Raw genomic sequence first — 26,454 nt, 5'->3', positions numbered from 1 at the left:
CTACTACTACTGACACCACCACTACTACTACTGACACCACCACTACTACTACTGACACCACCACCACTACTACTGACACCACCACTACTACTACTGACACCACCACCACTACTACTACTGACACCACCACCACTACTACTACTGACACCACCACTACTACTACTGACACCACCACTACTACTACTGACACCACCACCACTACTACTACTGACACCACCACCACTACTACTACTGACACCACCACTACTACTACTGACACCACCACCACTACTACTACTGACACCACCACCACTACTACTGACACCACCACTACTACTACTGACACCACCACCACTACTACTACTGACACCACCACCACTACTACTACTGACACCACCACTACTACTACTGACACCACCACCACTACTACTACTGACACCACCACCACTACTACTACTGACACCACCACTACTACTACTACTGACACCACCACTACTACTACTACTGACACCACCACTACTACTGACACCACCACTACTACTACTGACACCACCACTACTACTACTACTGACCACCACTACTACTACTGACACCACCACTACTACTACTACTGACACCACCACCACCACTACTACTACTGACACCACCACCACTACTACTACTGACACCACCACCACTACTACTACTGACACCACCACTACTACTACTACTGACACCACCACTACTACTACTACTGGACACCACCACTACTACTACTACTGACACCACCACCACTACTACTACTGACACCACCACTACTACTACTGACACCACCACTACTACTACTACTGACACCACCACTACTACTACTACTGACACCACCACCACCACTACTACTGACACCACCACCACTACTACTACTGACACCACCACTACTACTACTACTGACACCACCACCACTACTACTACTGACACCACCACCACTACTACTGACACCACCACTACTACTACTGACACCACTACCACTACTACTACTGACACCACTACTACTGACACCACCACTACTACTACTGACACCACCACTACTACTACTGACACCACCACCACTACTACTACTGACACCACCACCACTACTACTGACACCACTACCACTACTACTACTGACACCACTACTACTGACACCACCACTACTACTACTGACACCACCACTACTACTACTGACACCACCACCACTACTACTACTGACACCACCACTACTACTACTGACACCACTACCACTACTACTACTGACACCACTACTACTGACACCACCACTACTACTACTGACACCACCACTACTACTACTGACACCACCACCACTACTACTACTGACACCACCACTACTACTACTGACACCCACCACTACTACTACTGACACCACCACTACTACTACTGACACCACCACCACTACTACTACTGACACCACCACCACTACTACTGACACCACCACTACTACTACTGACACCACCACTACTACTACTACTACTGACACCACCACTACTACTACTACTACTGACACCACCACCACCACCACTACTACTACTGACACCACCACCACCACCACTACTACTACTGACACCACCACCACTACTACTACTGACACCACCACTACTACTACTGACACCACCACTACTACTACTGACACCACCACTACTACTACTGACACCACTACTACTACTACTGACACCACCACCACTACTACTGACACCACCACCACTACTACTGACACCACCACCACTACTACTGACACCACCACTACTACTACTGACACCACTACTACTACTACTGACACCACCACCACTACTACTGACACCACCACCACTACTACTGACACCACCACTACTACTACTGACACCACCACTACTACTACTGACACCACCACTACTACTACTGACACCACCACCACTACTACTGACACCACTACTACTACTACTGACACCACCACTACTACTACTACTGACACCACCACCACCACTACTACTGACACCACCACCACCACTACTACTGACACCACCACTACTACTACTACTGACACCACCACTACTACTACTGACACCACCACCACCACTACTACTACTGACACCACCACCACTACTACTACTGACACCACCACCACTACTACTACTGACACCACCACTACTACTACTACTGACACCACCACCACTACTACTACTGACACCACCACCACTACTACTACTGACACCACCACCACTACTACTACTGACACCACCACCACTACTACTACTGACACCACCACCACTACTACTACTGACACCACCACCACTACTACTACTACTGACACCACCACTACTACTACTACTGACACCACCACTACTACTACTGACACCACCACCACTACTACTACTGACACCACCACTACTACTACTACTGACACCACCACTACTACTACTGACACCACCACCACTACTACTGACACCACCACTACTACTACTGACACCACCACCACTACTACTACTGACACCACCACCACTACTACTACTGACACCACCACTACTACTACTACTGACACCACCACTACTACTACTGACACCACCACCACTACTACTACTGACACCACCACTACTACTACTACTGACACCACCACTACTACTACTGACACCACCACTACTACTACTGACACCACCACTACTACTACTGACACCACCACCACTACTACTGACACCACCACTACTACTACTGACACCACCACCACTACTACTACTGACACCACCACCACTACTACTACTGACACCACCACTACTACTACTACTGACACCACCACTACTACTGACACCACCACTACTACTACTGACACCACCACTACTACTACTACTGACACCACTACTACTACTGACACCACCACTACTACTACTACTGACACCACCACCACCACTACTACTACTGACACCACCACCACTACTACTACTGACACCACCACCACTACTACTACTGACACCACCACTACTACTACTACTGACACCACCACTACTACTACTACTGACACCACCACTACTACTACTACTGACACCACCACCACTACTACTACTGACACCACCACTACTACTACTGACACCACCACTACTACTACTACTGACACCACCACTACTACTACTACTGACACCACCACCACCACTACTACTGACACCACCACCACTACTGACACCACCACTACTACTACTGACACCACCACTACTACTACTACTGACACCACTACTACTACTACTGACACCACCACCACCACTACTACTGACACCACCACCACCTACTACTACTGACACCACCACCACTACTACTACTGACACCACCACCACTACTACTGACACCACCACCACTACTACTACTGACACCACCACCACTACTACTGACACCACCACTACTACTACTACTGACACCACCACTACTACTACTGACACCACCACTACACTACTGACACCACCACTACTACTACTACTGACACCACCACCACTACTACTGACACCACCACCACTACTACTACTGACACCACCACCACTACTACTGACACCACCACCACTACTACTACTGACACCACCACTACCACTACTGACACCACCACTACTACTACTACTGACACCACCACTACTACTACTGACACCACCACCACTACTACTGACACCACCACCACTACTACTGACACCACCACTACTACTACTGACACCACCACTACTACTACTACTGACACCACCACCACCACTACTACTGACACCACCACCACCACTACTACTGACACCACCACCACTACTACTACTGACACCACCACTACTACTACTGACACCACCACCACTACTACTGACACCACCACCACTACTACTACTGACACCACCACCACTACTACTGACACCACCACCACTACTACTACTGACACCACCACCACTACTACTGACACCACCACCACTACTACTGACACCACCACTACTACTACTACTGACACCACCACCACTACTACTGACACCACCACCACTACTACTACTGACACCACCACCACTACTACTGACACCACTACTACTACTACTGACACCACCACTACTACTGACACCACCACTACTACTACTACTGACACCACCACCACTACTACTGACACCACCACCACTACTACTACTGACACCACCACCACTACTACTGACACCACCACCACTACTACTACTGACACCACCACTACCACTACTGACCACCACCACTACTACTACTGACACCACCACTACTACTACTACTGACACCACCACCACCACTACTACTGACACCACCACACACTACTACTGACACCACCACCACTACTACTACTGACACCACCACTACTACTACTACTGACACCACCACCACTACTACTGACACCACCACCACTACTACTGACACCACCACCACTACTACTGACACCACCACTACTACTACTACTGACACCACCACTACTACTACTGACACCACCACTACTACTACTGACACCACCACTACTACTACTACTGACACCACCACCACTACTACTGACACCACCACCACTACTACTACTGACACCACCACCACTACTACTGACACCACCACCACTACTACTACTGACACCACCACTACTACTACTGACACCACCACTACTACTACTACTGACACCACCACTACTACTACTGACACCACCACCACTACTACTGACACCACCACCACTACTACTGACACCACCACTACTACTACTGACACCACCACTACTACTACTACTGACACCACCACCACACTACTACTGACACCACCACCACTACTACTGACACCACCACCACTACTACTACTGACACCACCACTACTACTACTACTGACACCACCACCACTACTACTGACACCACCACCACTACTACTACTGACACCACCACCACTACTACTGACACCACCACCACTACTACTACTGACACCACCACCACTACTACTGACACCACCACCACTACTACTGACACCACCACTACTACTACTACTGACACCACCACCACTACTACTGACACCACCACCACTACTACTACTGACACCACCACCACTACTACTGACACCACCACCACTACTACTGACACCACCACTACTACTACTACTGACACCACCACCACTACTACTGACACCACCACTACTACTACTACTGACACCACCACTACTACTACTGACACCACCACTACTACTACTACTGACACCACCACCACTACTACTACTGACACCACCACTACTACTACTACTGACACCACCACCACCACTACTACTGACACCACCACTACTACTACTACTGACACCACCACCACTACTACTGACACCACCACCACTACTACTACTGACACCACCACTACTACTACTACTGACACCACCACCACTACTACTACTGACACCACCACCACTACTACTGACACCACCACCACTACTACTACTGACACCACCACTACTACTACTGACACCACCACCACTACTACTACTGACACCACCACCACTACTACTGACACCACCACCACTACTACTACTTACACCACCACTACTACTACTGACACCACCACTACTACTACTACTGACACCACCACCACTACTACTACTGACACCACCACCACTACTACTGACACCACCACCACTACTACTACTGACACCACCACTACTACTACTACTGACACCACCACCACTACTACTGACACCACCACCACTACTACTACTGACACCACCACTACTACTACTGACACCACCACTACTACTACTACTGACACCACCACTACTACTACTGACACCACCACTACTACTACTGACACCACCACTACTACTACTGACACCACCACTACTACTACTACTGACACCACCACTACTACTGACACCACCACTACTACTACTACTGACACCACCACTACTACTACTGACACCACCACTACTACTACTGACACCACCACTACTACTACTACTGACACCACCACTACTACTACTACTGACACCACCACTACTACTACTACTGACACCACCACTACTACTGACACCACCACTACTACTACTGACACCACTACTACTACTACTGACACCACCACTACTACTACTGACACCACCACTACTACTGACACCACCACTACTACTACTACTGACACCACTACTACTACTACTACTGACACCACCACTACTACTACTGACACCACCACTACTACTACTACTGACACCACCACTACTACTACTGACACCACCACCACTACTACTACTACTGACACCACCACCACTACTACTGACACCACTACTACTACTACTGACACCACCACTACTACTACTGACACCACCACTACTACTACTGACACCACTACTACTACTACTGACACCACCACTACTACTACTGACACCACCACTACTACTACTACTGACACCACCACTACTACTGACACCACCACTACTACTACTGACACCACCACTACTACTACTGACACCACCACTACTACTACTGACACCACCACTACTACTACTACTGACACCACCACTACTACTACTGACACCACTACTACTACTACTGACACCACCACTACTACTACTGACACCACTACTACTACTACTGACACCACCACTACTACTACTGACACCACCACTACTACTACTACTGACACCACCACTACTACTACTGACACCACTACTACTACTACTGACACCACCACTACTACTACTGACACCACTACTACTACTACTGACACCACCACTACTACTACTGACACCACCACTACTACTACTACTGACACCACCACTACTACTACTGACACCACTACTACTACTACTGACACCACCACTACTACTACTGACACCACCACTACTACTACTGACACCACTACTACTACTACTGACACCACCACTACTACTACTGACACCACCACTACTACTACTACTGACACCACCACTACTACTACTGACACCACTACTACTACTGACACCACTACTACTACTACTGACACCACCACTACTACTACTGACACCACTACTACTACTACTGACACCACCACTACTACTACTGACACCACCACTACTACTACTACTGACACCACCACTACTACTGACACCACCACTACTACTACTACTGACACCACTACTACTACTACTACTGACACCACCACTACTACTACTGACACCACCACTACTACTACTACTGACACCACCACCACCACTACTACTGACACCACCACCACTACTACTGACACCACCACTACTACTACTGACACCACCACTACTACTACTACTGACACCACTACTACTACTACTACTGACACCACCACTACTACTACTGACACCACCACCACTACTACTGACACCACCACTACTACTACTGACACCACCACCACTACTACTGACACCACCACCACCACTACTGACACCACCACTACTACTACTACTGACACCACCACTACTACTACTGACACCACCACCACCACTACTACTACTGACACCACCACCACTACTACTGACACCACCACTACTACTACTGACACCACCACTACTACTACTGACACCACCACTACTACTACTGACACCACCACTACTACTACTGACACCACCACCACTACTACTACTGACACCACCACTACTACTACTACTGACACCACCACCACCACTACTGACACCACCACCACTACTACTACTGACACCACCACCACCACTACTACTGACACCACCACCACTACTACTACTGACACCACCACCACTACTACTGACACCACTACTACTACTACTGACACCACCACCACCACTACTACTGACACCACCACCACCACTACTACTGACACCACCACCACCACTACTACTGACACCACTACTACTACTACTGACACTACTACTACTACTACTACTGACACCACCACCACCACTACTACTGACACCACCACCACTACTACTACTGACACCACTACTACTACTACTACTACTGACACCACCACCACTACTACTGACACCACCACTACTACTACTACTGACACCACTACTACTACTACTACTGACACCACCACCACCACTACTACTGACACCACCACTACTACTACTACTGACACCACTACTACTACTACTACTGACACCACCACTACCACTACTACTGACACCACCACCACTACTACTACTGACACCACCACCACCACTACTACTGACACCACCACCACCACTACTACTACTACTGACACCACCACTACTACTACTACTGACACCACCACTACTACTACTACTGACACCACCACCACTACTACTACTGACACCACCACCACCACTACTACTGACACCACCACCACCACTACTACTGACACCACCACCACTACTACTGACACCACCACCACTACTACTGACACCACCACTACTACTACTACTGACACCACCACCACCACTACTACTGACACCACCACTACTACTACTACTGACACCACCACTACTACTACTACTGACACCACCACTACTACTACTACTGACACCACCACCACCACTACTACTGACACCACCACTACTACTACTACTGACACCACCACTACTACTACTACTGACACCACCACTACTACTACTGACACCACCACTACTACTACTACTGACACCACCACCACCACTACTACTGACACCACCACTACTACTACTACTGACACCACCACTACTACTACTACTGACACCACCACCACTACTACTACTGACACCACCACCACTACTGACACCACCACTACTACTACTGACACCACCACTACTACTACTGACACCACCACTACTACTACTACTGACACCACCACTACTACTGCTACTGACACCACCACCACTACTACTACTGACACCACCACTACTACTACTACTGACACCACCACTACTACTACTACTGACACCACCACTACTACTACTACTGACACCACCACTACTACTACTGACACCACCACCACTACTACTGACACCACCACCACCACCACTACTGCTACTGACACCACCACTACTACTACTGACACCACCACCACTACTACTACTGACACCACCACTACTACTACTGACACCACCACTACTACTACTACTGACACCACCACCACTACTACTACTGACACCACCACTACTACTACTGACACCACCACTACTACTACTGACACCACCACTACTACTACTGACACCACTACTACTACTGACACCACCACTACTACTACTGACACCACCACTACTACTACTGACACCACTACTACTACTGACACCACCACCACTACTGACACCACCACCACTACTACTACTGACACCACCACCACTACTACTATTGACACCACCACTACTACTACTGACACCACTACTACTACTACTGACACCACTACTACTACTGACACCACCACCACTACTACTGACACCACCACTACTACTACTGACACCACCACCACTACTACTACTGACACCACCACTACTACTACTACTGACACCACCACCACCACTACTGACACCACCACTACTACTACTACTGACACCACCACTACTACTGACACCACCACCACTACTACTACTGACACCACCACTACTACTGACACCACCACCACCACTACTACTACTGACACCACCACCACTACTACTGACACCACCACTACTACTGACACCACCACTACTACTGACACCACCACCACCACTACTACTACTGACACCACCACCACCACTACTACTACTGACACCACCACTACTACTACTGACACCACCACTACTACTGACACCACCACCACCACTACTACTACTGACACCACCACCACTACTACTACTACTGACACCACTACTACTACTACTGACACCACCACTACTACTACTGACACCACTACTACTACTACTGACACCACCACTACTACTACTGACACCACCACCACTACTACTACTGACACCACCACTACTACTACTGACACCACCACTACTACTACTGACACCACCACCACTACTAACCACCACTACTACTGACACCACCACTAACCACCACCACCACCACTACTGACACCACCACTCCTGACCACCACCACCACCACCACTACTGACACCACCACCACCACTCCTGACCACCACCACTGACCACCACCACCACTACTGACACCACCACTCCTGACCACCACCACTACTGACACCACCACCACCACTCCTGACCACCACCACCACCACCACTGACCCCCCCCCCCCCCCCGTGCCCCCCCCAGGGAGGACATGTATGCGCAGGACTCGATCGACCTTCTGCAGAACTCTGGGCTGCAGTTCAAGAAGCACGAGGAGGAGGGCATCGACACGGCCTGCTTCGCAGAGGTGCTCATGACCTCCGGCGTGGTGCTGTGTGACGGGGTCAAGTGGCTCTCCTTCCACAGGTACGGCGCACGCACACAGTACACACACAGTACACACACACAGTACACACACAGCACACACACACAGCACACACACACAGCACACACACAGCGACACGGCCTGCTTCGCGGAGGTGCTCATGACCTCCGGCGTGGTGCTGTGTGACGGGGTCAAGTGGCTCTCCTTCCACAGGTACGGCACACGCACACACAGTACACACACAGTACACACACAGTACACACACACAGTACACACACACATCGACACGGCCTGCTTCGCAGAGGTGCTCATGACCTCCGGCGTGGTGCTGTGTGACGGGGTCAAGTGGCTCTCCTTCCACAGGTACGGCACACGCACACACAGTACACACACAGTACACACACAGTACACACACACAGTACACACACAGTACACACACACAGCACACACACAGCACACACACAGTACACACACACAGTACACACACAGTACACACACACAGTACACACACACAGTACACACACAGTACACACACACAGTACACACACACAGTACACACACAGTACACACACAGTACACACAGTACACACAGTACACACACAGTACACACACACAGTACACACACACAGTACACACACACAGCACACACACAGTACACACACAGTACACACACACAGTACACACACAGTACACACACACAGCACACACACACAGTACACACACAGTACACACACACAGCACACACACACAGTACACACACAGTACACACACACAGTACACACACGGTACACACACACAGTACACACACACATCGACACGGCCTGCTTCGCGGAGGTGCTGATGACCTCCGGCGTGGTGCTGTGTGACGGGGTCAAGTGGCTCTCCTTCCACAGGCACGGTGCACGCACACAGTACACACACAGTACACACACACAGTACACACACACAGTACACACACAGTACACACACACAGCACACACACACAGTACACACACACACAGCACACACACACACTACACACAGTACACGCACACAGTACACGTACACACACACAGTACACACACACAGTACACACACACAGCACACACGGTACAGACACACAGTACACACACACAGTACACACACCGTACACACACACAGCACACACGGTACACACACACAGTACACACACACAGTACACACACAGTACACACACACACAGTACACACACAGTACACACACAGCACACACACTACACACACACACAGCACACACACACACTACACACAGTACACACACACAGTACACGTACACACACACGGTACACACACACAGCACACACGGTACACACACACAGTACACACACACAGCACACACAGCACACACACAGTACACACACACAGCACACACAGTACACACACAGCACACACACACAGTACACACACACAGTACACACACAGTACACACACACAGTACACACACACAGTACACACACACACAGTACACACAGTACACACACACAGTACACACACACAGTACACACACAGTACACACACAGTACACACACACAGTACACACACACAGTACACACACACAGTACACACAGTACACACACACAGTACACACACAGTACACACACACACAGTACACACACACAGTACACACACACAGTACACACACACACAGTGCACACACACAGTACACACAGTACACACACACAGTACACACACAGTACACACACAGTACACACACACAGTACACACAGTACACACACAGTACACACAGTACACACACAGTACACACAGTACACACACACACAGTACACACAGTACACACAGTACACACACACAGTACACACACACAGTACACACAGTACACACACAGTACACACAGTACACACACACACAGTACACACACACAGTACACACACACAGTACACACACACAGTACACACACACACAGTGCACACACACAGTACACACAGTACACACACACAGTACACACACAGTACACACACACACAGTACACACGTACAGTACACACACACAGTGCACACACACAGTACACACAGCACACACACACAGTACACACACACAGTACACACACACAGTACACACACAGTACACACACAGTACACACACAGTACACACACACAGTACACACACAGTACACACACAGTACACACACACACTACACACACACAGTACACACACACAGCACACACACAGTACACACACAGTACACACACACACAGTACACACACTCAGTGCACACACACAGTACACACACACAGTGCACACACACAGTACACACACACAGTACACACACACAGTACACACACAGTACACACACACAGTACACACACACAGTACACACACACAGTACACACACACAGTACACACACACACAGTACACACACACAGTACACACACACAGTACACACACACAGTACACACACACAGTACACACAGTACACACACACAGTACACACACACAGTACACACACAGTACACACACACACAGTACACACACAGTACACACACACAGTACACACACACAGTACACACACAGTACACACACACACAGTACACACACACAGTACACACACACAGTACACACAGTACACACACACAGTACACACACACAGTACACACACAGTACACACACACACAGTACACACACAGTACACACACACACAGTACACACACACACAGTACACACACACAGTACACACACACACACAGTACACACACAGTACACACAGTACACAAAGTACACACACAGCGTGTACACACTACACACACACACTACACACACTACACACACAGTACACACACAGTACACACACACAGTACACACACACAGTACACACACAGTACACACACAGTACTGACGACGACGCTGCTGATGATGATGCTGATGATGACGCTGAGGACGACGGCGCTACTGATGTTGATGATGATGACGGCGCTGCTGATGATGATGCTGATGATGATGACGCTGCTGATGATGATGATGCTGATGATGACGCTGCTGATGATGATGATGCTGATGATGACGCTGCTGATGATGATGCTGATGATGATGACGACGGCGCTGCTGATGATGACGCTGAGGACGACGGCGCTACTGATGTTGATGATGACGGCGCTGCTGATGATGATGCTGATGATGACGCTGCTGATGATGATGATGCTGATGATGACGCTGCTGATGATGATGCTGATGATGATGCTGCTGATGATGACGCTGCTGATGATGACGCTGCTGATGATGACGCTGCTGATGATGATGCTGATGATGATGACGACGGCGCTGCTGATGATGACGCTGAGGACGACGGCGCTACTGATGTTGATGATGATGACGGCGCTGCTGATGATGATGCTGATGATGACGCTGCTGATGATGCTGATGATGACGCTGCTGATGATGATGCTGATGATGATGATGATGATGCTGATGATGATACTGATGATGATGACGACGGCGCTGCTGATGATGATGCTGATGATGACGCTGCTGATGATGATGCTGATGATGATGATGACGACGGCGCTGCTGATGATGACGCTGATGATGACACTGCTGATGATGATGCTGCTGATGCTGATGATGACGACGGCGCTGCTGATGATGATGCTGATGATGACACTGCTGATGATGATGCTGCTGATGACACTGCTGATGATGATGCTGCTGATGATGATGCTGATTATGACGATGACCTCGTTGTTGATGTTGTCGCTGTGCAGTGGCTACGACTTTGGCTACCTCATCAAGGTGATGTTGGTGATGTTGATGGTGATGTTGGTGATGTTGATGTTGTCGATGTTGTCTCTGTGCAGTGGCTACGACTTTGGCTACCTCATCAAGGTGATGTTGATGGTGATGTTGGTGATGTTGATGTTGTCGATGTTGTCTCTGTGCAGTGGCTACGACTTTGGCTACCTCATCAAGGTGCTCACCGCGTCCCATCTCCCTGAGGAGGAGTCGGACTTCTTTGACATCCTGCGCATTTTCTTTCCCACCATCTACGACGTCAAATACCTGATGAAGAGCTGCAAAAACCTCAAGGTACATCAACGCGGGTCTCACTAAGGGGGTCCATCAAGGCAGGTCTCACTAAGGGGGTCCATCATGGCAGGTCTCACTAAGGAGGTCCATCATGGCGGGTCTCACTAAGGGGGTCCATCATGGCAGGTCTCACTGAGGGGGTCCATCATGGCGGGTCTCACTAAGGGGGTCCATCATGGCAGGTCTCACTGAGGGGGTCCATCATGGCGGGTCTCACTAAGGGGGTCCATCATGGCGGGTCTCACTAAGGGGGTCCATCATGGCGGGTCTCACTAAGGGGGTCCATCATGGCAGGTCTCACTGAGGGGGTCCATCATGGCGGGTCTCACTAAGGGGGTCCATCATGGCGGGTCTCACTAAGGGGGTCCATCATGGCAGGTCTCACTAAGGGGGTCCATCAAGGTGGGTCTCACTAAGGGGTCCATCATGGCGGGTCTCACTAAGGGGGTCCATCAAGGCGGGTCTCACTAAGGGGTCCATCATGGCAGGTCTCACTAAGGAGGTCCATCATGGCGGGTCTCACTAAGGGGGTCCATCATGGCAGGTCTCACTGAGGGGGTCCATCATGGCGGGTCTCACTAAGGGGGTCCATCATGGCGGGTCTCACTAAGGGGGTCCATCATGGCGGGTCTCACTAAGGGGGTCCATCATGGCGGGTCTCACTAAGGGGGTCCATCAGGGTCTCACTAAGGGGGTCCATCGTGGCGGGTCTCACTAAGGGGGTCCATCAGGGTCTCACTAAGGGGGTCCATCAAGGCGGGTCTCATTAAGGGGGTCCATCATGGCAGGTCTCACTAAGGAGGTCCATCATGGCAGGTCTCACTAAGGGGGTCCATCATGGCAGGTCTCACTAAGGGGGTCCATCATGGCGGGTCTCACTAAGGGGGTCCATCATGGCAGGTCTCACTAAGGGGGTCCATCATGGCGGGTCTCACTAAGGGGGTCCATCATGGCGGGTCTCACTAAGGGGGTCCATCAGGGTCTCACTAAGGGGGTCCATCGTGGCGGGTCTCACTAAGGGGGTCCATCAGGGTCTCACTAAGGGGGTCCATCAAGGCGGGTCTCATTAAGGGGGTCCATCATGGCAGGTCTCACTAAGGGGGTCCATCATGGCAGGTCTCACTGAGGGGGTCCATCATGGCGGGTCTCACTAAGGGGGTCCATCATGGCGGGTCTCACTAAGGGGGTCCATCATGGAGGGTCTCACTAAGGGGGTCCATCAAGGCAGGTCTCACTAAGGGGGTCCATCAAGGCAGGTCTCACTAAGGGGGTTCATCATGGCGGGTCTCACTAAGGGGGTCCATCATGGCGGGTCTCACTAAGGGGGTCCATCAAGGCGGGTCTCACTAAGGGGGTCCATCATGGCGGGTCTCACTAAGGGGGTCCATCGTGGCGGGTCTCACTAAGGGGGTCCATCAAGGCGGGTCTCACTAAGGGGGTCCATCATGGCGGGTCTCACTAAGGGGGTCCATCAAGGCGGGTCTCACTAAGGGGGTCCATCATGGCAGGTCTCACTAAGGGGGTCCATCATGGCGGGTCTCACTAAGGGGGTCCATCAAGGCAGGTCTCACTAAGGGGGTCCATCAAGGCAGGTCTCACTAAGGGGGTCCATCATGGCAGGTCTCACTAAGGGGGTCCATCGTGGCGGGTCTCACTAAGGGGGTCCATCAAGGCAGGTCTCACTAAGGGGGTCCATCATGGCAGGTCTCACTAAGGGGGTCCATCAAGGCGGGTCTCACTAAGGGGGTCCATCATGGCAGGTCTCACTAAGGGGGTCCATCATGGCGGGTCTCACTAAGGGGGTCCATCATGGCAGGTCTCACTAAGTGGGTCCATCATGGCGGGTCTCATTAAGGGGGTCCATCAAGGCAGGTCTCACTAAGGGGGTCCATCATGGCAGGTCTCACTAAGGGGGTCCATCATGGCGGGTCTCACTAAGGGGGTCCATCATGGCAGGTCTCACTAAGGGGGTCCATCATGGCGGGTCTCACTAAGGGGGTCCATCATGGCGGGTCTCACTAAGGAGGTCCATCATGGCGGGTCTCACTAAGGGGGTCCATCATGGCAGGTCTCACTAAGGGGGTCCATCATGGCAGGTCTCACTAAGGGGGTCCATCATGGCAGGTCTCACTAAGGGGGTCCATCATGGCGGGTCTCACTAAGGGGGTCCATCATGGCAGGTCTCACTAAGGGGGTCCATCATGGCAGGTCTCACTAAGGGGGTCCATCATGGCGGGTCTCACTAAGGGGGTCCATCATGGCGGGTCTCACTAAGGAGGTCCATCATGGCAGGTCTCACTAAGGGGGTCCATCATGGCGGGTCTCACTAAGGGGGTCCATCATGGAGGGTCTCCCTAAGGGTGTCCATCATGGCAGGTCTCACTAAGGGGGTCCATCATGGCAGGTCTCACTAAGGGGGTCCATCAAGGAGGGTCTCACTAAGGGGGTACATCATGGCGGGTCTCACTAAGGGGGTCCATCATGGCAGGTCTCACTAAGGGGGTCCATCATGGCAGGTCTCACTAAGGGGTCCATCATGGCGGGTCTCACTAAGGGGGTCCATCATGGCAGGTCTCACTAAGGGGGTCCATCATGGCGGGTCTCACTAAGGGGGTCCATCATGGCGGGTCTCACTAAGGGGGTCCATCATGGCGGGTCTCACTAAGGGGTCCATCATGGCGGGTCTCACTAAGGGGGTCCATCATGGCAGGTCTCACTAAGGGGGTCCATCGTGGCGGGTCTCACTAAGGGGGTCCATCATGGCGGGTCTCACTAAGAGGGTCCATCAAGGCGGGTCTCACTAAGGGGGTCCATCATGGCAGGTCTCACTAAGGGGGTCCATCATGGCGGGTCTCACTAAGGGGGTCCATCATGGCAGGTCTCACTAAGGGGGTCCATCATGGCGGGTCTCACTAAGGGGGTCCATCATGGCTGGTCTCACTAAGGGGGTCCATCATGGCGGGTCTCACTAAGGGGTCCATCATGGAGGGTCTCATTAAGGGGGTCCATCATGGCGGGTCTCACTAAGGGGTCCATCATGGAGGGTCTCACTAAGGGGGTCCATCATGGCTGGTCTCACTAAGGGGGTCCATCATGGCGGGTCTCACTAAGGGGGTCCATCATGGCAAGTCTCACTAAGGGGGTCCATCATGGCGGGTCTCACTAAGGGGGTCCATCATGGAGGGTCTCACTAAGGGGGTCCATCGTGGCGGGTCTCACTAAGCGGGTCCATCATGGCGGGTCTCACTAAGGGGGTCCATCATGGAGGGTCTCACTAAGGGGGTCCATCATGGCGGGTCTCACTAAGGGGGCCCATCATGGAGGGTCTCACTAAGGGGGTCCATCGTGGCGGGTCTCACTAAGGGGGTCCATCATGACGGGTCTCACTAAGGGGGTCCATCATGGAGGGTCTCACTAAGGGGGTCCATCATGGAGGGTCTCACTAAGGGGGTCCATCATGGAGGGTCTCACTAAGGGGGTCCATCATGGCGGGTCTCACTAAGGGGGTCCATCATGGAGGGTCTCACTAAGGGGGTCCATCATGGCGGGTCTCACTAAGGGGTCCATCATGGTGGGTCTTACTAAGGGGTCCATCATGGCGGGTCTCATTAAGGGGTCCATCATGGCGGGTCTCACTAAGGGGGTCCATCATGGCGGGTCTCACTAAGGGGGTCCATCATGGCGGGTCTCAGTAAAGGGGTCCATCATGGCGGGTCTCACTAAGGGGGTACATCATGGCGGGTCTCACTAAGGGGGTCCATCATGGCGGGTCTCAGTAAAGGGGTCCATCATGGCGGGTCTCACTAAGGGGGTCCATCATGGAGGGTCTCACTAAGGGGGTCCATCATGGCGGGTCTCACTAAGGGGGTCCATCATGGCGGGTCTCACTAAGGGGGTCCATCATGGAGGGTCTCACTAAGGGGGTCCATCATGGAGGGTCTCACTAAGGGGGTCCATCATGGCGGGTCTCACTAAGGGGGTCCATCATGGCGGGTCTCACTAAGGGGGTCCATCATGGCGGGTCTCACTAAGGGGGTCCATCATGGAGGGTCTCACTAAGGGGGTCCATCATGGCGGGTCTCACTAAGGGGGTCCATCAAGGCAGGTCTCACTAAGGGGGTCCATCATGGAGGGTCTCACTAAGGGGGTCCATCAAGGCGGGTCTCACTAAGGGGGTCCATCAAGGCAGGTCTCACTAAGGGGGTCCATCAAGGCGGGTCTCACTAAGGGGGTCCATCATGGAGGGTCTCACTAAGGGGGTCCATCAAGGCGGGTCTCACTAAGGGGGTCCATCAAGGCAGGTCTCACTAAGGGGGTCCATCAAGGCAGGTCTCACTAAGGGGGTCCATCATGGCGGGTCTCATTAAGGGGGTCCATCATGGCGGGTCTCACTGAGGGGGTCCATCAAGGCAGGTCTCACTAAGGGGGTCCATCATGGCGGGTCTCACTAAGGGGTCCATCATGGCGAGTCTCACTGAGGGGGTCCATCATGGCGGGTCTCACTAAGGGGTCCATCATGGCAGGTCTCACTAAGGGGGTCCATCATGGCGGGTCTCACTAAGGGGTCCATCATGGCGGGTCTCACTGAGGGGGTCCATCAAGGCAGGTCTCACTAAGGGGGTCCATCATGGCGGGTCTCACTAAGGGGTCCATCGTGGCGGGTCTCACTAAGGGGGTCCATCGTGGCAGGTCTCACTAAGGGGGTCCATCATGGAGGGTCTCACTAAGGGGGTCCATCAAGGCAGGTCTCACTAAGGGGGTCCATCGTGGCGGGTCTCACTAAGGGGGTCCATCAAGGCAGGTCTCACTAAGGGGGTCCATCATGGCAGGTCTCACTAAGGGGGTCCATCATGGCAGGTCTCACTAAGGGGGTCCATCATGGAGGGTCTCACTAAGGGGGTCCATCATGGAGGGTCTCACTAAGGGGGTCCATCATGGCGGGTCTCACTAAGGGGGTCCATCGTGGCGGGTCTCACTAAGGGGTCCATCAAGGCGGGTCTCACTAAGGGGGTCCATCATGGCAGGTCTCACTAAGGGGGTCCATCATGGAGGGTCTCACTAAGGGGGTCCATCAAGGCAGGTCTCACTAAGGGGGTCCATCGTGGCGGGTCTCACTAAGGGGGTCCATCATGGCAGGTCTCACTAAGGGGGTCCATCAAGGCAGGTCTCGCTAAGGGGGTCCATCATGGCAGGTCTCACTAAGGGGGTCCATCGTGGCGGATCTCACTAAGGGGTCCATCGTGGCGGGTCTCATTAAGGGGGTCCATCATGGCGGGTCTCACTAAGGGGGTCCATCATGGCGGGTCTCACTAAGGGGGTCCATCATGGAGGGTCTCACTAAGGGGTCCATCATGGCAGGTCTCACTAAGGGGTCCATCATGGCGGGTCTCACTAAGGAGGTCCATCAAGGCGGGTCTCACTAAGGGGGTCCATCATGGCGGGTCTCACTAAGGGGTCCATCATGGCGGGTCTCACTAAGGGGGTCCATCATGGAGGGTCTCATTAAGGGGTCCATCATGGCGGGTCTCATTAAGGGGTCCATCATGGCAGGTCTCACTGAGGGGGTCCATCATGGCAGGTCTCACTAAGGGGTCCATCATGGAGGGTCTCACTAAGGGGGTCCATCATGGAGGGTCTCATTAAGGGGTCCATCTTGGCAGGTCTCACTGAGGGGGTCCATCATGGCAGGTCTCATTAAGGGGTCCATCATGGTGGGTCTCACTAAGGGGTCCATCATGGAGGGTCTCATTAAGGGGTCCATCATGGAGGGTCTCATTAAGGGGTCCATCATGGTGGGTCTCACTAAGGGGGTCCATCATGGAGGGTCTCATTAAGGGGTCCATCATGGAGGGTCTCATTAAGGGGTCCATCATGGTGGGTCTCTCTAAGGGGGTCCATCATGGTGGGTCTCACCAATGGGGTCCATCAAGGTGGGTCTCACTAAGGGGGTCCATCATGGCGGGTCTCACTAAGGGGGTCCATCATGGAGAGTCTCACTAAGGGGGTCCATCAAGGCAGGTCTCACTAAGGGGGTCCATCATGGCTGGTCTCACTCACTAAGGGGGTCCATCGTGGCGGGTCTCACTAAGGGGGTCCATCATGGCGGGTCTCACTAAGGGGGTCCATCATGGCGGGTCTCACTAAGGGGGTCCATCATGGCGGGTCTCACTAAGGGGGTCCATCATGGCTCTGTGTGGTTGCTATGCGTTTGCTCTGCGTGGTTGCTATGTGTTTGTTCTGCGTGGTTGCGATGTGTTTGCTTTACGTGGTTGCTATGCGTTTGCTCTGTGTGGTTGCTATGTGGTTGCTACGTGTTTGCTCTGCGTGGTTGCTATGTGTTTGCTCTGCGTGGTTGCTACGTGTTTGCTCCGCGTGGTTGCTATGTGTTTGCTCTGTGTGGTTGCTATGTGTTTGCTCTGTGTGGTTGCTATGTGTTTGCTCTGTGTGGTTGCTATGTGTTTGCTCTGTGTGGTTGCTATGTGTTTGCTCTGTGTGGTTGCTATGTGTTTGCTCTGTGTGGTTGCTATGTGTTTGCTCTGCGTGGTTGCTATGTGTTTGCTCTGCGTGGTTGCTATGTGTTTGCTCTGCGTGGTTGCTACGTGTTTGCTCTGCGTGGTTGCTATGTGTTTGCTCTGTGTGGTTGCTATGTGTTTGCTCTGCGTGGTTGCTATGTGTTTGCTCTGCGTGGTTGCTACGTGTTTGCTCTGCGTGGTTGCTATGTGTTTGCTCTGCGTGGTTGCTATGTGTTTGCTCTGCGTGGTTGCTATGTGTTTGCTCTGCGTGGTTGCTATGTGTTTGCTCTGCGTGGTTGCTATGTGTTTGCTCTGCGTGGTTGCTATGTGTTTGCTCTGCGTGGTTGCTATGTGTTTGCTCTGCGTGGTTGCTATGTGTTTGCTCTGCGTGGTTGCTATGTGTTTGCTCTGCGTGGTTGCTATGTGTTTGCTCTGCGTGGTTGCTATGTGTTTGCTCTGCGTGGTTGCTATGTGTTTGCTCTGCGTGGTTGCTATGTGTTTGCTCTGCGTGGTTGCTATGTGTTTGCTCTGCGTGGTTGCTACGTGTTTGCTCTGCGTGGTTGCTACGTGTTTGCTCTGCGTGGTTTCTACGTGTTTGCTCTACGTGGTTGCTACGTGTTTGCTCTGCGTGGTTGCTATGTGTTTGCTCTGTGTGGTTGCTATGTGTTTGCTCTACGTGGTTGCTATGCGTGGGCTCTATGTGTGTTTGCTCTACGTGGTTGCTACGTGTTTGCTCTGCGTGGTTGCTATGTGGCTGACGTGCGCGTGGTTGCTACGCGTGGTTGCTACGCGTGGTTGCTATGTGCGGTTGCTCTGCGCGGTTGCCACGCGACAGGGCGGGCTGCAGGAGGTGGCTGAGCAGCTGGAGTTGGAGAGGATCGGCCCTCAGCACCAGGCCGGCTCCGACTCTCTGCTCACCGGCATGACCTTCTTCCGCATGCGCGAGGTGGGGGGCACTTGGGGGGGGGCACCGGGGGGGGGGGGCACGTGGTGGGGGTCATGTGGGGGGGGGGCACGTGGGGGGGGGGCACGTGGGGGGGGGGCACGTGGGGGGGGGGGGCACGAGACGAGATGAGTTCGGTTTGACGCAATGCCGACCAGCGACGGACTGAATAAGTAATATTTTAAAAGAAGCTTTATTTTAAAAACACGCTTTTATGAAATGTACCAGTAGTGGCAGAACTCCGCGACGGAAGGGGACCGTGGCCAATCGCAGCCAACGTCAGTTGGGCGTGGACAATTGGAGCCAAGCGGAAACACGACGTATTAAAAAGATCGTTTAAAAATTAATATTTTTCATGATAGAATACGGTGTTGTCGTCGGCATGACATCAGCACACCAGGTTTGCAGTCGATAGCACATTGGAAAGTGGGTTAAAGTTTAGTTACAAGATTTGAGGATACTACAACAACAACAGACAGAGTGAGTTCATAGAAAGCGTGTAGAAAGATCGTTCAAAGTTGTTTTGTTTATTTTTCATGATAGAATGCGGTGTTGTCATCGGTATGGCATCAGCACACCAGGTTCGCAGTCGATAGCACAAGTTTAGTTACAAGATCTGTCTATTTAAGGCCACCACACAGAGACGATCACCCCTCTCTGTTACCTGTGTTGCTCTCGCTATGTATCTTGGTGATATCTGTCTGCTAATATGTCTGTCTATAGTTTTCTGGTTAGATTTTATGTCGCTATTTCATTATACCTGATGATGATTGCTTGTGTTGCAATCGAAACGTCGTATTCTATTATTTAATTTAATTTATTATTTTATCTTTAGACGTGACTTAACCGAAAGAAACAAATAATGACAACAACAGAGTGAGATAATTTGTTTTTTAACCCTTCTATCTGGCAACAAAACTGACACCTTTTTGACGAGGAGTCATGTTTGCATAGACCGCAATAGCTGCAGTCGTAATGCAAACAAAACACAACTCTGATGATGTATGCACTGTCCTTGAAGTTGATTGGCCCACACCCGAGACAGCTTTCCTTAGAGCCTAGTCTCACATGGTGTTGGACCAGATGACGCCAAAAGGCGCACAACTCAAAGACAACGCACCATCAGAGTTATGAGAGCTCGGCGGAACAACAGAATGAGTTATTTACCCGTAAAAACATGAGAAATTTACCCGTAAAAACAAAGTTTTTCACTATAAATCCTTTATATGCGTGGCGGCTAGAGTCCTCTTGTCCTCTGGCTTGAGATGGCTGCCACCTATGGGTCAGATGATTGTCTGCCAGCATTAAGCAGTTGGTAATTACATATTTTTAAAAAATTCCCTAAACAGTGTCAAATTTTGGACATTTTTTTTCACGAAAATCGATTGTCACGCACAACGAGTCTGTGTGGCAAAATGTCAGCTCGATTGGATCACGGGAAGTGTGTCAAAAAACGACCGAAAGATTTGCACGGTCGTAAGCGCGCAAGCAAGCAAGCAAGTGAACTTAATTTAAAGGATTTAAAAAGAAAGTGTTTTAATAATGACGGCGCGCCACGGACATTACGCAAGAGCCCCGGGGAGTTATCGCCACGAAGCTCAAATCGTGTCCACGTCGCTAACGCTACCGACCCCTGCCCCGACCCCTTGCCCTCCGACCCCTGCCCCCCGACCCCTGCCCTCCGACCCCTGCCCCCCTGCCCCCCGACCCCCGCCCCGCTTGGCCAGATGTTCTTTGAGGATCACATTGACGACGCCAAGTACTGCGGCCACCTCTACGGCCTGGGCCTCTCCTACGTGCAGAACGGCACGGGGAACCCCTACGATGAGGAGGGTGGCGGTGGCGGCGGTGGTGGCGGTGGTGGCGGTGGTGGCGGTGGTGGTGCCAAGGCACAGGCTTGAGCCACAACTACTACAACAACAACAACAACCACAACTCCTACGGCGAGGAGGGTGGTGGTGGTGGTGGCGGTGGTGGCGGTGGTGGCGGTGGTGGTGCCAAGGCACAGGCTTGAGCCACAACTACTACAACAACAACAACAACCACAACTCCTACGGCGAGGAGGGCGGTGGCGGTGGTGGCGGTGGTGGCGGTGGTGGCGGTGGTGGTGCCAAGGCACAGGCTTGAGCCACAACTACTACAACAACAACAACCACAACTCCTACGGCGAGGAGGGTGGTGGTGGTGGCGGTGGCGGTGGTGGTGGTGGCGGTGGTGGTGGTGGTGCCAAGGCCTAGGCTTGAGCCACAACCACAACAACAACAACCACAACTACCACCACCACTACTTGCCCAACCACTACAACGACTACCACCACCACAACAACAACCACAACTACCACCACCACTACTTGCCCAACCACCACAACTACCACAACCACCACAACTACTGCAACCACCACAACTACTACAACCACCACAACAGTGGCGAAGTGGGTGATGGTGGTGGTGGTAGTGATGGTGATGATGGTGATGGTGGTAGTGATGGTGATGGTGGTAGTGGTGGTGGTAGTGATGGTGGTGGTAGTGATGGTGATGGTGATTGTACCAGACAGTATCCTAAGGGAAACTAGAGCATCACCCCGACTCACCCAGCCACTCACCCACCCACCCACTCACCCACCCACCCACTCACCCACCAACTCACCCACCAACTCACCCACCCACTCACCCACCAGCTCACCCACCCACTCACCCACCCACTCACCCAGCCACTCACCCACCAACTCAATCAACCACTCTTACACTCGCCTACCCACTCGCCTACCCAGTCAGCCACCCACCAACCCACCCACCCACTCACCCACCCACTCACCCGCCCACTCTCCCACCCAACCACCCACTCACTCGCCCACCCACCCAGCCACTTACAACTGCCCGCTCACCCACTCGCTCACCCACTCACTCACTCACCCGCCCACCTACCCAGCCACCCACTCACTCACCCACTCACTCACCCACCCGCCCACCCACCCAGCCACTCACAACTGCCCGCTCACCCACTCGCTCACCCACTAACCCATCCACTCACCCACCCACTCGCTCACCCACTCACTCACCCGCCCACCTACCCAGCCACCCACTCACCCACCCGCCCACCCAGCCACTCACAACTGCCCGCTCACCCACTCGCTCACTCACTAACCCACCCACTCACCCACCCACTCGCTCACCCACTCACTCACCCGCCCACCTACCCAGCCACCCACTCACCCACCCACCCACCCAGCCACCCTTTGCCCCAAGTCTCTGTCGCGATGCGATGTGGCGGTGGTGGCGGTTGTGGCGGCGGTGGTGGTGGTGGTGGCGGTTGTGGTGGCGGTTGTGGTGGCATGTGTTACTGGCGATGCCGGTGTGGGTTGTAGTTATGGTGATGGTCGTAGCAGTCGCGGTGATCGTGGTGACTGCGGTGATTGCGGTGATTGTGGTGATCGTGGTGAAGGCTGGCACGTCACAAGTGTTTTACTGTTGGAGTCTTGGATTTAGTTTTTAGCTCCGTCTTGAACTCGGGGGGGGAGGGAGGGAGGGGGGGTGGAGGGGGGGGGAGGGGATGGAGGAGAGTGGAGGGAGGGGAGGGAGGGAGTGGAGGGGATGGAGGGAGTGGAGGGAGGGGATGGAGGGGAGTGGAGGGAGTGGAGGGAGTGGAGGGAGGGGATGGAGTGGAGGGAGGAGAGTGGAGGGGGGGGAGCAGAGTGGATGGAGGGGAGGGAGGGAGTGGAGGGAGTGGAGGGAGGAGAGTGGAAGGAGGGGAGGGAGGGAGTGGAGGGAGTGGATGGAGTGGAGGAAGGAGAGTGGAGGGAGGGGGGGAGCAGAGTGGAGGGAGTGGAGGGAGGAGAGTGGAGGGAGGGGAGCAGAGTGGATGGAGGGAGGGGAGGGAGTGAGTGGAGGGAGGAGAGTGGAGGGAGGGGAGCAGAGTGGATGGAGGGAGGGGATGGAGGGAGTGGAGGGAGGGAGTGGAGGGAGCAGAGTGGAGGGAGGGGAGGGAGGGGATGGAGTGGAGGGAGGGGAGTGGAGGGAGGGGAAGGAGTGGAGTGGAGGGAGGGGAGGGAGGGAGGGGAGTGGAGGGAGTGGAGGGAGGGGAGGGAGGGGTTTGGAGTGGAGGGAGGAGAGTGGAGGGGGGAGCAGAGTGGGTGGAGAGAGGGGATGGAGTGGAGGGAGGGGAGGGAGGAGAGTGGAGGGAGGGGAGTGGAGGGAGGGGAGTGGAGGGAGGGGAGGGAGTGGAGTGAGTGGAGGGAGGGAGGGAGGGGAGGGAGTGAGTGGAGTGAGGGGAGGGAGGGGAGGAGAGTGGAGGGAGTGGAGGGAGGGAGTGGAGTGAGTGGAGGGAGGGGAGGGAGTGGAGTGGAGTGAGTGGAGGGAGGGGAGGGAGGGGAGGAGAGTGGAGGGAGGGGAGGGAGGGAGGGGAGGGAGTGGAGGGAGTGGAGTGAGTGGAGGGAGGGAGGGGAGGAGAGTGGAGGGAGGGGAGGAGAGTGAAGTGAGTGGAGGGAAAGGAGTGTCTGTAAAACCAAAGGCAGAGGTGGTGCGGTGATGATGCTGCCAGCCCCAACCGTGACCCCTGAACTCGTGACCCCTAAAGCCGTGACCCCTAAACCCCGATCCCAAAGCCCCAACCCACAAACCCCAAACCCGACTCCATCTAGCCCCTGACCCTAAACTCTTACCCCTAAGCAGAGACCCCAGCCCCTAAACCATAGTC

At 52.9% G+C, this 26,454-nt stretch overlaps 1 protein-coding gene and 1 long non-coding RNA gene across 2 annotated transcripts in view; both read left to right on the top strand.

The window, feature by feature from the left end:
- Positions 1–25,272, top strand: part of LOC144955455 (CCR4-NOT transcription complex subunit 7) — a 43,198-nt gene extending 17,926 nt beyond the window's left edge. Inside the window, exons 4-7 of the mRNA XM_078885666.1 lie at positions 10,131–10,292; positions 14,163–14,307; positions 21,655–21,765; positions 23,490–25,272. Of these exons, the coding sequence (XP_078741792.1) occupies positions 10,131–10,292; positions 14,163–14,307; positions 21,655–21,765; positions 23,490–23,663 (592 nt within the window). The 3' untranslated portion in view covers positions 23,664–25,272. The remainder of the gene's footprint in view (positions 1–10,130; positions 10,293–14,162; positions 14,308–21,654; positions 21,766–23,489) is intronic.
- Positions 25,273–26,146: 874 nt separating this feature from the next.
- Positions 26,147–26,454, top strand: part of LOC144955456 (uncharacterized) — a 9,161-nt gene continuing 8,853 nt past the window's right edge. Inside the window, exon 1 of the long non-coding RNA XR_013641682.1 lies at positions 26,147–26,454. This exon is cut by the window's right edge and continues 1,411 nt beyond it. This is a non-coding gene — a long non-coding RNA (uncharacterized LOC144955456).

The sequence above is a fragment of the Lampetra fluviatilis genome, unplaced genomic scaffold, assembly GCF_964198595.1.
Source record: "Lampetra fluviatilis unplaced genomic scaffold, kcLamFluv1.1 SCAFFOLD_391, whole genome shotgun sequence".
In the NCBI taxonomy this organism is placed as follows: Eukaryota; Metazoa; Chordata; class Hyperoartia; order Petromyzontiformes; family Petromyzontidae; genus Lampetra; species Lampetra fluviatilis.
The sequence above is the reverse complement of the archived record's forward strand: the minus strand, read 5'-3'. Positions and strand labels throughout refer to the sequence as shown.